This window comes from Monopterus albus, unplaced genomic scaffold (genome assembly GCF_001952655.1).
Source record: "Monopterus albus unplaced genomic scaffold, M_albus_1.0 scaffold34.1, whole genome shotgun sequence".
Taxonomy (NCBI): domain Eukaryota; kingdom Metazoa; phylum Chordata; class Actinopteri; order Synbranchiformes; family Synbranchidae; genus Monopterus; species Monopterus albus.
In genome coordinates this window covers 3,350,435-3,367,405 of record NW_018127914.1, presented here as the reverse complement: position 1 = coordinate 3,367,405, position 16,971 = coordinate 3,350,435, and the positions used below count along the sequence as shown (strand labels likewise).

General features: G+C 40.6%; 2 protein-coding genes across 2 annotated transcripts; one reads left to right on the top strand and one right to left on the bottom strand.

Annotated features, from left to right (window-relative positions):
• Positions 1–3,248: 3,248 nt before the first annotated feature.
• On the top strand, positions 3,249–10,206 carry ddah2 (DDAH family member 2, ADMA-independent). Its single transcript, XM_020597634.1, has 6 exons — positions 3,249–3,396; positions 4,336–4,944; positions 5,471–5,659; positions 7,681–7,800; positions 8,103–8,246; positions 8,863–10,206. The coding sequence occupies exons 2-6, from the start codon at positions 4,645–4,647 to the stop codon at positions 8,980–8,982; spliced, it is 873 nt and encodes a 290-aa protein (XP_020453290.1). The 5' UTR covers positions 3,249–3,396; positions 4,336–4,644; the 3' UTR covers positions 8,983–10,206.
• A 90-nt stretch (positions 10,207–10,296) lies between these two features.
• rps5 (ribosomal protein S5) lies at positions 10,297–14,805 on the bottom strand. Its single transcript, XM_020597636.1, has 6 exons — positions 14,717–14,805; positions 13,621–13,724; positions 13,150–13,359; positions 12,323–12,451; positions 11,330–11,428; positions 10,297–10,411 (listed from the first exon to the last, which is right to left on the bottom strand). Coding segments are annotated over exons 1-6 (612 nt in total). The 5' UTR covers positions 14,718–14,805; the 3' UTR covers positions 10,297–10,342.
• Between the last annotated feature and the right edge of the window lie 2,166 nt (positions 14,806–16,971).

The following is a 16,971-nucleotide window of genomic DNA, read 5'->3' as shown; positions in this document are numbered from 1 at the left end:
TGTTGCTCAGAAGATTTTATATTTTGACTGAATTGTTGTGATTTTTCATCAGTTTTCTAAAGTGGAGTGATGTTTCAAAGGATTGTGTCTGAACAATTTCAATGTTTTTTGTTTTCCACTTTCAGATTTTATACAATTTCAGGGACAATTTATCTTGTTTCATTCATTTAAAACATTACTTTCATTCATCTTTTATTTCACAGTTTTGAACTGTTAAATTCAAACTATTTATTTTGTTACTTGCAGGACCCATAATGTGCTTTTTTACATTGTTTTTTTTTTTGCCATGTAGTCAAAAGCAGTTGCACTTAAAAGTCCACAGGACAGCGGTGTGACCCTAACCCTGTAGCTTTAAATCAACCGTGAAGACAATCAAATGAAATGTGTTTTGTATTTTAAAGCTTTTGCAATGATGCATTTATTAATGTCCCAATAAAAATTTCTTGATAATAAATCAGGCGTGTTTTATTTTCACTCTTCGAAGGTAATCTGAGATGGTCAGAGTGTACAAAATGGTGCAAAACGTCTCATCTAATACAAGTAGTACACTTGAATCTCAGACAGTGTCACCTTTAACTTTAAAACATGTAGTGAGAAGTGGTGTGTTAAAGTTTTATTAGAATCACTATATCGTTATCATTAATGATATACAGATAAAAGGACATAGGCCTGTTCTTTTAAAGTCTACAGTTTGGGCAAATTACATATTTTGTATGGAAGTGAAAAGAAGTAAATTGAAACCCCTGCAGCAAACAGGCATTAATGCTACAGTATGTAACTTGAGGTAACTCTAGCATGAAACTTCAAATCAATCCCCACCATGTTCTGCCCAGCACTCCTACACTCCTTAGGTGTTGGCTGTGTGAGACAGCAGTTGCTGTGGAGAGGGCTTAAAAAGCAGAAAAGACAGACGGTAAAATCAGCACAGTGTGGAAACAGTCAGCATTAGATGGAGAGGGAAACTAAGAGAGAAAGTCAGCATGTCAGTGAGCTGGACAGCGAGCAAGTTTAACCAAATTATCCGTTAGGATCGGATGGGGGATGTGAGGGTGTCACGCAGTGTGATCTGCTGACAGCAGTCTTGTGATGGAGTGAGCCAGACAAGCTCAGACTGTATAAACTGTTTATCACCTGATTGTTTAGCAAATATAATTCAAATTAAAACTCAGATTTGGTTCAATACAGTTGGATGATTCTCCATATTTCAGCTGTGCAGTAGCTAAGAAATAGTGTCTAATCTCACTACATGTCACTTATCAGCTATGGACTGGCTGTTTGCACACAGACAGTGGCGAACCTGCTGAAGCTATATTTGACAGGGATGTTTTGTGTCGGCTGAAGGATCTTAGTGGACAGATGGTGTTCTTTAATCCTGTCTGTGACCTCTACATCCCATCCTTCATCCCCCTCTGTCCCTCCACATTTCCCTCTACTATTACACCAACTTCACATTTCTCATCCCCTGCGTACAGATATACACACAGCTGTATCTTTCTTCTTTGTCACTGCATCCCTGACACAACCTTGACTGCAGTATCTTATGAATCAAAAAGTAGTCACAAAAGCCTGAGCACGTGTTTATATAACAATCACACCCATTGTTGCCTAGCATGTGTTTATGCACGTTTATATCAGTGCAAATACCAGCAGCAGAAAAAGTTTGGTTAGCAGCACAATTCACAAGACTGCTGTTTAAAAGGATGCACAAAACAGCGTTTTATCTGGTGTCCCATGAGACAACAGTGTATCCAACCATCTCAACTGTGTCCAGAATCAACTGACCCAGATTATTTTTAGTCATGTCAAACATAAAAAAAACAGACACACAATAGGACTTTAAACACACAGAGACAAGTGAATGTGATGAGCTTGTTATTGTTTAGTCAGGTAAAATAAATCATCTGTTAGCCTGATTAATGTAGCCACTTGTTCAACCACTATAGGAGAGGTGAGAAGATTATTGACTTATTTGATTCACTGCAGACAGTCTATTTTTAAAAGGCAGATGCAGACGAAGGGCTACTGATACAGTACCTGACCATTCATCAGGATTACAGAGGGGAAACAAAATAAGAGTCCTAAATCCTAGAAAACCTAATAGACAAAAAAAACAAGAAAAAAAAACTTTATTACAAGGAAAGGGTGTCAGCATGGGCTTAAATGTGGCCAAAGCAGGGATTTCATCATCTAGGCATTGCTTACTCCTAGTACCCTGCAAATTATCATCACTAACACTGTTAGATTAAGTAATACATTCTTTCCCTTAAAAGGCAAATAGGCAGTTATTGTCATTTAACTTAAAAACTAGGTTTAAAAGCTACAAGTTAACTTAATGGCGAAGTTTGAGGGCATGTAGGTCAATTTGTGACCCCAGTGCTAAGGTCACATCCAGGTAATATTGTAACATGTAGCCTGTTATTATCTTTTGGTCACTAAAACCAGTTGGATTAATGCAAGTTCACATTATTAAAGTGATGTTTTTGATTGTTTCTGTGTTAATGTACTTGCAGCTCTCCAATACAGCCCTAAACTTTAACAGACAATGTTTCAGTAATATATCCCTTGTATAGTAGTCGCCATTACCACTGTACTGCTGCGGCCACCACCAGTCAGCAGTAGGCCTACCTAAAGAGAGACAATACAACAACCGTGGTAGCTCAGATCAACGTTGATTGAATCCGGACAGGCCGTGTGGGGGATGGGGATGCTGGGCTGAAAGGGTGGGAAAGCTCTGTCAAACTAACTTTAAATACACGGAGAAGACCGGAAATTCCTTGATTCTGCTTTATAAAATAAGAGGATAGCGGTCACCATAGGTTAACATGCATACATACAGTGCATACTCCACCATTGACTTTTATTATATTAGCTATTAAATTTAATAAAACTGGATGTAGTTATTTTCTAAACTATATGGGAGATGACACAACCAGTGGAGGAGGAAGAACTCAAATTAAGTCGGATATCCTGTATTGAAAAATGTGCTCAATCTGAAGTTTATCACTTAATATTGATTAATATTAATTTTTCTTTTGTTCTTTCTTTAAATTTCCAAAACATACTGAGAGAAATGCTCATCACAGTTAAGAAAAAACTAAAGTGACGTCTTCAGATTACTTGTTCTGTGTGCCAAACCATTCAACACTCAATTTTATTCATTTTTTGTAACGACCTAAACTTCACTTTTGACTATGATGCAAATAACGTGTTCCGCGCAGGTTTCTTATTTTGAAACGCATAACCGGAACTAGGCAGCTCATCGTCGCCATCTTGACACGCAGTTGGTCAGCAGGGAAAGGGAACGGGGAGCAGAGGATAACGGGAGGAAGACGTTGTCGAAATTAAATCAAACAAAGGGCAACGCGGCAAATTCTAGAGAGGCGACACGTAAAACAGGTAAGCAGACCGAGTTTTACATTCGTACTTGTTATTTGTTCAGCTTCTGTGACTGTTGCCGATAGTTATTCCCGTTAGGAAATTGTGGAACATCATCAGAAGTGTTTGGGAAGGAGCGTTGAACTGCTGGGCGGTGCAAGATGTTTTGCAGCTTTACAAACATACCCAAAGGGTTACGTAGTTGCCTATGGAAAAATATCTACCAGAAACACACAAGTCTTAAGTTAAACTCTTTTAACTCTGATTTGACTAAACTTCAAGTCAAGGGTAAGGAGTCAAAAGCCAGAACGAACACTTAGTCTTAAAATAAGAAAAGTTACATAAAGGCAACAAAGCATTAAAACCGCAATACACAAAATTAGGGTAATAGGGTAACTTGGCCTCTCAACATACGTTTCATGCTTGTCAACAAAATAAACAACATCTAAGCCCAACACTTGTTGCATAAGTTATGAAGCAGATTCAGGAAAGACCCTGTGTGGAAGCCTGCATCCTCACAGTGAGCCACGCTGTTGACCTGCTGAGTTAGAGGGAAGATGATAAAAGGGCAATTGTCCCAAATCTAACCCACTGTCCAAATATGGGAAGGCGCTGCAGCATATTGCAGGGCCATTGAACAGTGTTTCCTTATAATGTAACCCTGGACAATGCTCCTTTCTCTACTTTCAGCTGTTATCTGTTTGTGTTATTTCAGCTGCCCTTATGTGTGATGAATTGGTTTAGTTTCTTTTTAAAGTCTAACAAATGCCAAGTCACATAAGTACAATTTAATATGTGCAGTCTTCATTTCAGTACAACCTGAAATCACCAAAACATTCATGTAGATATTTATACCTCAGAGTAGAAAGGCACATGGCCCCTAATGGACTGTAGTTGCACCAGAGCTCAAACCTGAACCTCATTTGTCCCCCTTGATGTGTCCATTTTCCTCTGTTTTAGATTGGGATCATCTGCTTCCACATCTTGGTATCTGCAGATGAGGGAATAGCTGCTGGAATGAAAGAAGGATCAGACAGACAGGGCTGATAATGCTCTCTGCTTTTCTCCTGGACCTTCTGATCCATCCCATCAGCTTCATTTAGAGTTCAGCTGGTGTTTCTACAAGACCAGACTGTGAAAAAGCTGCAAACAATAGCTGTATACATTTTTTTATTACCTCGTCTCCTTGTAGAGCACATTTATTGGCATTTTGTCAGAGCCCCTATACTTGCTACTGTTTGTTAAATACAGGCAGTCTTTATTGAAAACATGGCAAACATGTGCCCTTATGGCCGCTTCACCCACGCTGTGGTGCGGGGCATGCCCGAGACCTTTGGGAAGGCTGTGGGAGATGGTCATGAGAACGGGGAGACCTCGGTGGACCTGGCCAAAGCTCAGCGTCAGTTTGGTTGCCTGACAGGAGCTCTGAGGCAGAAGGTGGGCCTGCAGCTGATTGAGATCCCCCCTGACCCTGAACTGCCAGAGAGCTGGAGGATAGAGGATGTGGCAGTCATCCAGGGAGACACGGCGCTCATCACCAGGCCCTTCAAACAGCAGAGACGCAGCGAGGTAACAGGGGAAAGGAAAAATGGCTTTAGTGACCCATTTGTGAACCTCTAATCTTCTGATAATGAACTTAATCTTGACACTTAAGAGTAGACTGGGAAAAATAATCTTGTTAATACAAGTCAAATCACCCTTTTTATAATGTCCATGATTTCTTTTATTTGTTGTTCAGTGGAATGAACCATGTAATTTGGTCCTAAATGTAGACAAAATAGGAATTTTCTTGAAAGAACAGCTACAGTAAAACTCAAGAAAACATTCATTCTTAATTTATTATGGACAAGTGTATGCTGAATTGTTTTTACAGCTAGGTAAAAAAAAAACACTCCAGTTTGGTGTAGTAAATCCCATAGTTCTTTTCTGAAAACTTGTAGGAAATAGTTCACAAATGACAAATTCCTAGAGTACACTGAAGGGGAAGTAACCACATGGATGGGTGTGTGTGCACCTTTTTAATCAAACTCTTGCAGTGAGTCAAGTTGAATGTCTTCCCTTATTCTTTTCATCCATGTTTTCCACTGTTCCTCAGGTGGAGGCAGTGAGGAGAGTGATGTCGGAGCTGAACCTGACTGTGGTGGAGATGGGGGCTGAGGAGGGGGACTCTGGAGGGGCCACACTGGAGGGCAGTGACGTCCTCTTCACAGGGAGGGAGTTCTTTGTTGGTATTTCCTCGCACACCAACTGCAGAGGGGCGGAGGTGCTGGCAGACACATTTAGGGTAAGTAGACATGGGAGGGGAAGATGCTGGCTGGACAAGTGTATCAAAGAATCGACCTCTGTGTGAATCAGTGAGGCTGACAGTAGTTTTAAAACGGTTGTTTAGCTGAAAGCCTTTTGACAGGATGAATTACTTCTGAGAAACCTATATAAGCCACAGTCAGTTTAAAATATTGCATTCACTGGTTATGGTGTAAACTTATATGGGGAAAGATCTTTGAAAGTTCAGGCAAAGGCTCTCCAGTAAACCATAAAATAATCAATAGAGCTTAAACTGACTATTTTATTTCAGTCTAGAGGGTTTGAGGCTTGAAAAAGTGACGCCATTAGCTGCTTCCACCCACTCTTTGTCTTGCCATCGCATCCTTTTTCCTAGCAACGGTGAAAACTACAGATGTCTTGTTGTGACAAACTGTACAAAATGCAGTCTCCAGTCTGAGTCTAATGTTAGCTGACTGGTTTGGGCTCTTTCTTTGTCCCACTCTCTCTGTGCAAAAGAACGTGACCTCTTCAATCTGGCAGCCACCATTTCAGACTTGTAGCTGTTGAGAGGTCCTCCATGCCTGGTTGTCTGAAATGACTACTCATGGCTTGAAAAACACTTCTTATAAACCTCCACTAGGTGGCAGGAAGGGATAGTTTCCAGCTTGTACTTTAAAAACACTGTTAAGTGGTGAGGTAACATTCTGTTTCCAGGTCCAAACTTCAGCTCCTTCTCTTCATATGCCACAGTGTTGTGTTCCCCAAGAAATGGCTGCAGTTGATTAGATAAGTCACAGTATTCTTAAATGAATAAAAGTAAGGCTTCTAAAAGTGCACTGTTTTGCTGTAACATTAGCATGAACTTAATGTAAACACTATATATTGGCACATTTTAAATTGATGAAAGTAAAAAGCTGGGAACTATTAACAATTTGGACAACTCAAAATGTAACTGTATTGGAATAAATGTACTATGACGTGTAATAAAGATTGATTGTTATGCTACCTGGCAGAATGACAGACACAGACTATTTAAATCTTACAAATGTAGTCATGGTATTTGTTTTTTTTAATACTCTGGGATGCCTCATTAAGGGAGAAACAAGATGTTATTGTGTAGAGGGCGACAGGCTCCACCATTTGTGTCTGGGAGAGTTTGGACCCGGAAATGGAATGTTATATTACAGTCAACATTCAAATAGGCAGTAGAGTGTCATGTAGGAGGATAGTGTAGCAGAGAACCATCACATCCTGTCCCTTTTCCACATTATTTATCAGAAAATGTTAAAGCATCTTGAAATTTTTAGCTAGTGCAACAAAGGCGAACCAAAGTGAGCAGGTGGCTGTTGGCTGTATTGCATTCCCTAAATGCAATACAGTCTGTAAACAGTGATGAATGAGGTCACTCCATTGGCCAAATAATGGAGACCACACAGTTGAGCTCCTCAGGCTTGACACAACCCACCCATTAGTATTGATCCCTTCACTTCTCCTAAGTGCATTTTACACAGTTTGGTTTTGGCACACGCATACATTGCTGGTACTTTATTAGTCTTGTATGAGTGGGGGGGGGGGGTCAGAACGGGATGAAAGATCAGCAGACCATTTGCTCAGACATCCTCCGTATGTATCATGTTTCAGAGTTGTTACTTTGGCTTTTCAGGCACCTCATTCTATTTTCATTCATAAAATACCAGTGTACAAAATGTTAACCTCTTTTTACATGGTGTTAAGGATTTATCATCGTTGTTCAAATCTAATGTTCAGTTAAAGCTAGAAAAAATAAAGAATGCAATGTTTTATCTCATGAGAAACTATCTCACACAAGGAATCTTAAAATAGACACGAGGCTTATTTTTTAGTAAAATAACATTACTGATACCACAGAAACAGTTTTATGTAAGTCTGCAGTTTCTCTCACAGGAAATTGTTCAGCAGTCCAGGTTTTCTTGTGGCTTTTATGCTACAAGTTGTTGGAACAGTCTGGTAATATTGAAACAGAAATGTCAAACCTACCTCGTTAACCTGGCTTTTAACCAGGACTTTGCTGTGTCCACCGTCCCTGTCTGCGGAGGAGCTCGACTGAAAAACATCTGCTCCATGGGAGGTCCGGACACGGTCATCTTCAGCAACGCCGACGGAGCCAAGAAGACTCTCCGGGTGAGTGTGTGCACGTTGGTTTCAGTATCATCATACATATGTCATCTTTCTGTCTATGTTAGTGTCTGACTCTCTGTGATAACGTGAACTACATACGTGCTGCCATCACAGGCAGCTTGGGGGGGTTCAGTGTCTTGCCCAAGGACACTTCAACATGTGGACAGCAGGCACCGAGATTCGAACCTTCAACCCTCCAGTTGGGAGACGACTGCTCTACCCACCGCACCACTGTCTTTGACTCTGTGTGATGCTGTAGTGTTTGAGCATGTAGGGTGGTAACATAAGCCTGTGTTTGTCTCTAGATGATGGAGCAGCTGACTGATCACCACTATGAAGTGCTCACTGTCCCCGAGGAATCGGCAGCAAACTGCATCTACATCAAAGGTCCATCTAAACGGGACTTCCTGCTCCACAGGCCCGCAGAGGAATGTCCTGACAGCGTCTCTGTGAGTATAGCTGCCTTTTTATTTTTTGTGCAGGTCTCGGATTCAAAAAGGCTCACATCTTTGTCAAACTGAAGGATTGTAATAATCTTATTTTATCAGAGCCAGTAGCCATGGCATAATCCAAATTATTTTTAGTTCTGCTGTGACAGTTTTGGCTCCATAAGGTGAAACATTTTGTGAAATTATTCACAGCACAACCCCTCACTGTTGACTTAACAGTTTTGAGTTTTTTTTAAGCACTTGGGAAATCAGAAAATTGTGACGCAGCACAGGGACAATCATGAGATGCATTAGAAAAAGTTGTGCTGAGAATTGCATGAAAGAGAGTTGAAGTTATTTTCCTGATTAACACCAAAGAAGTGTTAATCTCCCTCTTAGCTTGGTTTCTTGCTACTTCATATTATATGCATCCAAAATATGAGAACGATTTTCAAGCGCATGTCAGTTTAAGCTGTAGACACCTGTAAGTAATTTAAAGAGCTGTCATTCTGCTATGATTTCCAGACAGTGAACCAGTTTTTCCTTCCTTGATTAGCTAACTTCTTCCTTTAAGTGTATCCAGTCCCATCTGTGCCAGTGATGTGTGCGTAAACCACTTCCTCTGTAATCTCTCCAGGCTTTCCAGAAGCTGCAGGACTACACCCTCCTGCCTACAGCCTGCAGCGAGGCCTCCAAACTGGGAGCGTCTTTGTCTTCACTCTGCCTCCTCATCAACAGGAAGCATACGTACTTCTGAAAAGTCCCCTCTACCAGTCAGTATGTTGCACAGTGTTTACTTGCACATATTCATGGCAGAGTGGAGGGAGCCTCAGACACAGGCCAAATCACTAAACTCTCTTCCCTGTGTAAAATTCTTGTCTGTTGAATGCTACATCTGTTTATCAACAAACTGTTTGACTCGGGCGTCGCCCTGCCGGTCAAACAGTGCAGCACAGCTCCCCCGCAAAAGCTCAGCGACAAAAACTTTCCCTAAAACCACTAAATTCAGCTGTAGTTCTGCACCGTTTTCACTTCTCAGCACCACCACTGCATTGTCATTTTTAATGGGCAGAATGGTAAAAACAGGGTAAATAAATGTAACAGTGTATCTGCAGAGCTCCCTAAATGAGACCTTTTAGTCATTTTTAATCAGAATCCACTTTACTGGCCAGGTGTGTCGGACACACGAGGAATTTGACTCTGGTACATCGGCTCTGTGTGTATGTACATATCTCACACTAATACGTAGTTTAATCCGTTTTGGCCAGCGTATGAAGGAAAACCTGCAGGGACAATATGGCCTAGATTTATTGTCACATTTTCTCAGTACTTCCCAGCAGTATATAACATTTTTTATGATTCAGCTGATGTGCCCTGAGTGGCATAAAATGTAGAGATGCTAATACCCAATGACAATTTTTAAGTCAAATTCTAAATTGTAATTAACAGTGCCGATAACACAAGAGAAACTACAAGGCTTTGTAATACTCGAAGGTCTGAGGAAACGGAATTCACTGCTTTCTGTACTATCAACATTCGTATTTGCAGGTGTGTGTGTGTGTATTGTATGTCCGTCCATAAAACAGGTCGGTAAACATTTCATTACTTAAATATTTGATAATTACAGGATGTGTAGCTGCTAAGTAAAGAAATGCAGATTTTTGTCTTTAGCTTTCTTATATGAATTTGTAGAAAGGTACAGTGATGAATAAAAATAAGCCAATAACTTGTACCATTCACCTTGATTTTGTGTGATCTACCCAGCAGTTTGTTAGGTATACCTGGTTGTAACTAATGTAGCCTAATCTAACTTCATGAAGGTCATCAGTTTTTGCTGAAACTGCTGAGGTACTGAGTCAACACTTTGTGCTACTGAGCTTAGCCTCGAGATGAATGGGTGGCCAAAATGCTAACATCTGACAAAAAATTATCACCATGTACAAGAATTTATTGCAGGACTGTTGAATTAGTTTTAGCTTAGTTTGCAATTTATTAGGTACACCAAGTATGTCTGTTTCAGGTACTCGAGTTCCCAGAATTCAATTGTGAAGAAGCACATAAATGCGTGGAATCGACAAATGTCTTGAAAATTTATTTTAGTTAGAAAGCAAACATGTTTAACGGTTGGACTTGGCAACTCTCTCCAACTCGTCCTTCTTCTTGATGGCGTAAGAGTTAGATGAACCCTGAAAGAGGAAGAAATGGACAACTCAATGTACTGTACATGAGCCAGCTAGTACAACTTATTTTCTACAAATCCCATCCAGACAAATGTAATTTGTTTGGACCATAGACCTCCAGTGAGACACACTGCTGCATAGATTGACATTTCTTCCTCCTGAAATGCATTGGGTAAGTCATATTTCAAATAGGAGCTATGACTTAAACATTTTTACCACACCTTAAAAAAAAAGGGGGGGTTGTCTGCGCACTTGTGTGATCTCTGCTAGTTTCACGAACTATTAGTGGCTGTTTTACAGTGCCTAAGATTTTTGAGATTGTTACTTCTGTATCTGCATTATATTTCACTTATAGTGTGAGGCATTCGTGTGGACGGCAAAGTAAGAATTTCATTGTACAGGGAAACATGTTTCCTCACTGTGCATATGACAAACACTTGACCTTGGTACTATAACAGCATGAGAAGCTAGCCGAATAGCGTAAAGAGCAGAGATCACACACACATGCATACTTGATTCAACTCCAGATGCTTGCAAAAAATGGTTCTTCTTGGCCTCTGGAGCTCTTTTGTTGAAGCACATTTCAGGAGGAAGAAACATGTCACCCAGTGCAGCGGTGTGACTCACTGGTGTTCAATAGCTTCTTAACATTGGACAGCTACAACACAGATGAATAAGCTAAGCCAGACTCTGAATTCAGACACTATCGCAAGTGCACAAAATTCATTATTGGTTAGTCTATGAAAATAAACATACAATATCACTAGTGTTGTCTTTAACACATGCTACAATTGGAGTATAACTATACAACTACTAATGTTACTGAGACTGGATGCCCACAACAAAGGAAGGAACAATACTTTGATTTCATAGCAGCTATTGGGGCTTTACAAGACCCTCATCTTACAGTGGATCAGCTGTTACCTTTGCTGCATTGATCAGCTCATCAGCTAGGCACTCAGCGATGGTCTTGATGTTCCTGAAAGCAGCTTCTCTTGCTCCTGTGCACAGCAGCCAGATGGCCTACAAGACAGAAAGAGCAGGACATTAAGTTCCGTACAATAAATCATTTTGTGAGCGTGATGTACATCCCTGTGCAATCTCAGTCTCACATGACAATGATTCTGCTCTGTTTGCATTAGCAGTGACATCCCTTGCATCAAACTAAGCCCCCCCCCCCTCCTCGCTAAGCTGCGTTAACCAGCAACCGCAGTGATTTATTTCTCCCTCAGCTGCTATTCAGCAACATGGTGTATAAGGCAGGCAGTCCAACATTGGGAAAAATAGTTGGAGGGCACAGAACATATTTCATAATGTCAAACATGTTGGATTTGTTTTTGAATCGGGCTTTTCCGGTCTACAGCTAGTTACAGCTCATCGCATCACAATTTAACTTTGGTGCAATAAACACCGACTTGCTGTGAAATGTATCTGAGTTGGTGATTGACTGGGCCACAACAGACCACAGCCAATGAATAAGCAAAGATATTTCCTCTGCGAGAGCTCTAGCACACCAGGACCATGGGCAGTATCCAGACGTGACTCTAGCCTCGCTTGATGCAAACAATACACAATTTTGTCAGATTACAGCACCTGATTATGACTACAGGTACATTTAATGATAAACTCATGGCTGCATATGACGGTATAGACTCTAGTGCGGAGGCAAAAATGTACCTAAACTAAAGCCTGATTTTTAACACAATAAAATTGCCATTATCTTGTTGGTCTAATAAGAATCAATTTACAGAAAGATAATTTTCTCACTGTTCACTGCAGCCAGCCAACTTCTTCCGTTAACAGGTATAATTCACAGGAAATCTGAAAACATCTTTGCTCCAGGGTAAAATTTTGATTCAAAGCTGCCGAGACAGACCCTGAATCAGCTGAGTGGGAGTTCAAGTATTATCAAGTCACCTGGTTAACTCTGCGGAGGGGTGATACGTCCACAGCCTGCCTCCTTACAGTACCAGCACGACCGATACGGGTGGAGTCCTCGCGGGGTCCACTGTTGATGATAGCATTGACCAAGACCTGGAGGGGATTCTGGGAACACAATTGGAAACCATATTAAGAATTTTAAAAGAACTTATGATAAACAAAAATATACAGTAGACAACTACCTGACACAAAGGCCAGTTAAGTTACTTTATTTTTAGAAAATTTATTTTGAGACATTTTTAATACCACATAGAAGCTGTTTTCATACTTACATTAATAAAAAAATGACAGACTGGCTCTGTTCAAAGGTATTTATCAACTTTTAGCAAGAAATCAATGTTGAACTACTGCTTCAATACAGTCTAAAGGCTGACATTTGGAAAAGGCAGCATATCACATTTAACCATGTCTATGTTCTACATAAAGATTCAAGTGAAAAACATGACTAAAAGTATTATTTATATTACAATCTCTGTAGCTGACAGTTTTTGACTTGGTTGTTATATTGGCACAAGTGCAGTTTGAGCTATTTTAACATTAATTTGTTCTGAAATGTCTCTAGAGCAGGACAAAACTTAATCTGCTTCTTATAAAAGTCAGTGTTCCTCCCAGGTTAAAATAAAAGACCCATCTCTCTGGTATTATAACAATAAAAACTTGTAACACATGAGTTGGAGACCAAATCACAGCTGTAGCTTATGATTCAAAGCTGCTTTTCCAAATGTCACCTGCAATTTGATGTCATTTTCATGCTGCACACACTAAACAGTACTGTCACAGTCGTTAAAATTATTGGTATATACCTCTCCGGTCAGCAAGTGGATGATCTCAAAAGCATGCTTAACGATGCGCACAGTCATCAACTTCTTGCCATTGTTGCGGCCGTGCATCATCATGGAGTTGGTCAGACGCTCCACAATGGGGCACTGGGCCTTGCGGAAACGCTTGGCAGCATAGCGTCCTCCAGAGTGCGGTAGGTACTTGGCGTACTTCTCTTTCACAGCAATGTAATCCTGTAGTGAAGATAGAGTGATTTAAGGATCTAGCTTTATACAGATTTGAGCTGAACATCGTTGCGGTACATTATGTAGGAAAAGATCATGTGTCTGAGCTGGTGATTGACTGGGCCACATTTGACTACAGCCAATGAATAAGCAAAGACGTGTTTCTCTGCGAGCACTCTAGCACACCAGGACAACAAGTCACTGTCGAGGCGTGACTCTAGCCTCGCTTTATAATATTCAGTTTGTTAGCAGTTCCTTTATGCTGCTTACTTGCAGGGAGATGTCATTGATTTGAACATCGTCAGTGCTCCACTTGCCAAAGAGCTTGATTTCAGGGGTCTCAGCCACAGCGGGGGCAGTCTCCCACTCAGTCACTGTGGAAAAACAGGATGTTATCTTCAGGCTTGAGAAATGCCATTTTTAAAATACACAACGTTCATGTATACAAGTGCCTCAGATTCTGCAAAACGTTTCAATTATGCAGCAATCACCGCCTGATGTCCAACAAAATCTAACCCAATTTATGACGACTATTTATTTCACTGTTCATGTTACAGTATCTGAATGGAGGAGAAAAGTCATCAGGTTGTCTGGTTGACTGGAATGTGAAGTCAGGTCCTGGTCGATGTGTCATTTGTTCATTGCTACTCCCAAATGTTTAAATCTGACTTAAACATAAAGCTAACAATGAATTCAACAAATCTGCGTACAATATATAAAGACTTAAATCTAAGCAGACCCGTTACAGTAACGTTAATCAACATCGGTGCAGTTTTTCACATTAAACAAGTCGACGTTAATTTTCAATCGAGATGTAAAGAAAACCCTGGGTCTGAGATATCGTTGTGCAGCTGATAAGCTCCATATAACTTTAAATATGATTGTACATGGTGAATAATGTCTGTTCAGAACTTTGTAAAAAGTAAAAATAAATACAGCCACCCATGCACAGCAGGGCCTGAGTTGAAGCCTGCTTTACGTTACCTAACGTAAGCTATAGGCCTACAGGCTGAAATAAATCAAAATTGGAGATATTCTGCTCATCAGTGCTGTGACACCTGCTATGGCGAAAAATGTAACATTTAAAATGATACGACCGCGACGCTTTGTGTAATGTACGACTATACTGATCGCTATGGCTAATTAACATGGCCCAACCACATGCGCTAACAAGCTAACCATATGCTAACGCAGCGCAGTTGTACTCGCTAGACAGCATTTAACGGGGATAAAACCACATTTAGGCTAAACTTGGCAATTTTGTTTTCATTTCTTGGGTAACCGGAATCCGTAGCACTTCCAAATAACCCCAAATAAACGTGCTTTATGATATATAAAACAAGTTTAAAGTGAATTTCTCACTCACTTGTCTCTACCGTTGTGTGCCACACTTCTCTGAGACGGAAAAGGGCCTTCTTGAGACGCCGCGTCCTAATATCCGGTGAACTACATATTTTTCCGGTGCGTAAGGCATGTCGGGAACCGTAGTCTTTGCTTTTACAAAGTCTCCGACGCTTTTGGAGCAAAGTAGTTATGTGGATGCAAACGCAGCATCCGCACTATGTTATCCTGTTCTTTATATATTATTCTGCTTTCTTCCGTATGTTTTTCGCCGCTGAATAACTCTAGCATACTTTCAGCTAGAAAAACCATTCAAATATCAATTTCAACGCAAATCTGAGAAAATACTTTTAATATACAGCATATTCCATAATTATCCATCCATATGGACATCAACTGCAAGTTGATCAGGTGAGAAACATTCTAAAGTTGTGGTGGTTCAAGTGAGTATTATACTATCACTGATAGGTTCAGGTCAGACTGTAATTTCTCAGCTCTTTTTTCTTGACAAACTAATTTCAAAAGTATTTGAGCAACTTTGATATACATTCTCAAAACTTACATGGAGCACAATGTAATTGCACACATTTCATTCTTTGTTCCAATCTGACCCATTTTTCCACTAACAAATTATGTTTTAAGACAGCTGTAAGGTGTGTTTATTAGTGTCTTTATAAGTGTTTTCACTCTGCATTTTTATCCATCACATTTGTACACAGGGTCAGAATGAACTGTACTGCAACAGTTTCACTTACTGTATGATAATGAAGCTTTGTTGTTGTGCCTTAAACCAAAAGTTCAGAGCCTGTATTGCTTTAGTAAAAACTTTGTGTTGTATCTGTAATGTTTATGGCAAACATTGTCTTAACATACTGGCTTACCATTGCTCTCAAGTGAAACACAAATTGATGGTACAGCTGGCAAATAGATTTTTTTCTAATTCACTGTGGATAAACTTGTTTGGTGGAATTGGCTGATTGAGCTAACTCTGTCACAGGTTCTGATCCTCCAAATGGCCAGAAACAAGGCAGCCATGGCTCTGGAGTTCCTCCTTGACGTCACAAAGAAACCTGACCAGGTATGCAGTCTTGTTATTGATAACTTCTGCCTTAGCATGTGTTTGACGCTCAAAATTAAATTCTACATTCATTATTGAGGTCATAAAGGTGGTGCTGTACTGGGCTATTATTCAGAGGTGTTCCAAATATTCTGACCCTTTGAATATAATGTAGTCCAGTACAACACCACCTTTAACTATGACCTCAATGTATAATTGAGGTTATACATTTAAGACAATCTCACCAAAAACTGAAACGCTGAGCTTCATAAACACAAATGTTAAGGCAGAAGTGTTGCATTGAACTGCATACAGTTAATGTTACACCTGATGGGTGTATATCCGTGTTGAATTTTATAGCATTAGGTTAAACAATTCTAAATTAGGCTTTATAGTAGCAACTCTAGTCATTTAAAGCTGACAACTTTACTACAGTCAACCTTGTAGAGTTTAATTGGATTGCATGTTTCAGTGAAGTGTTCTCCACACTTGGCCAAAGTTTTGTTCTGTAAAGAAAAACAAAGTCTTTCCCCATTCCTCCACAGCCTGCCTTGAAGCCAACATGATCTGGACACAACTGGGAAGACTTACTCCTGTCAACTCTCAAGACAACATTGTGGAATTAAGCACAAGTTAATTTTAATGAAATATTTAAGTGTTTTTTTGTTCTTAGTTGGCCTTTAAAAATGCACTTTAACATGGTGCTGAATTTTTTGGCCAAGACGTGGAGTACAGTGAAGAACTCAAAAGACTTGAACAAGTGCATGATATCTTAGATTCAGAACCAAACAGTTTCACAGTTGTAATAGCTTTATTGAAGAAAAACCCATCCATCCATCTTATTCCGCTTATCCGAGACCAGGTCACAGGGGCAGCAGTCTAAACAAAGATGCCGAGACTTCCCGCTCTCCAGACATTTCCTCCAACTCCTCTGTGGGAATGTCGAGGCATTCCCAGGCCAGCCGAGACACACTGGACACGCTGGAGAGACTAGGTTTTCCCCGGGGCCTCCTGGTGGGACATGCTCAGAACACCTCCCTAGGAAGGCGCCAAGGAGGCATCCGAAACCGATGCCTGAGCCACCTCACCTGGCTGCTCCCGATGCGGAGGAGCAGCGGTTCTACTCTGAGCTCCTCCTGGGTGACCGAGTTCCTCACCCTATCTCTAAGGGTGCGCCCGGCCGCCCTGCGGAGAAAGCTCATTTCCGCCGCCTGTGTCCGGGA

Bases quoted from the DNA above. Each gene is read 5' to 3' on its own strand.
- rps5 (XM_020597636.1), bottom strand. The intron at 12,452-13,149 runs GTATATACCAAT...TTGTGTTCCCAG, and splicing joins TCCACTTGCTGACCGGAGAG to AATCCCCTCCAGGTCTTGGT. The intron at 11,429-12,322 runs GTGACTTGATAA...TCTGTCTTGTAG, and splicing joins CCCTCCGCAGAGTTAACCAG to GCCATCTGGCTGCTGTGCAC.
- ddah2 (XM_020597634.1), top strand. From the start codon at position 4,645: ATGGCAAACATGTGCCCTTATGGCCGCTTCACCCACGCTGTGGTGCGG. The intron at 5,660-7,680 runs GTAAGTAGACAT...GCTTTTAACCAG, and splicing joins TGCTGGCAGACACATTTAGG to GACTTTGCTGTGTCCACCGT. The intron at 7,801-8,102 runs GTGAGTGTGTGC...GTTTGTCTCTAG, and splicing joins GAGCCAAGAAGACTCTCCGG to ATGATGGAGCAGCTGACTGA.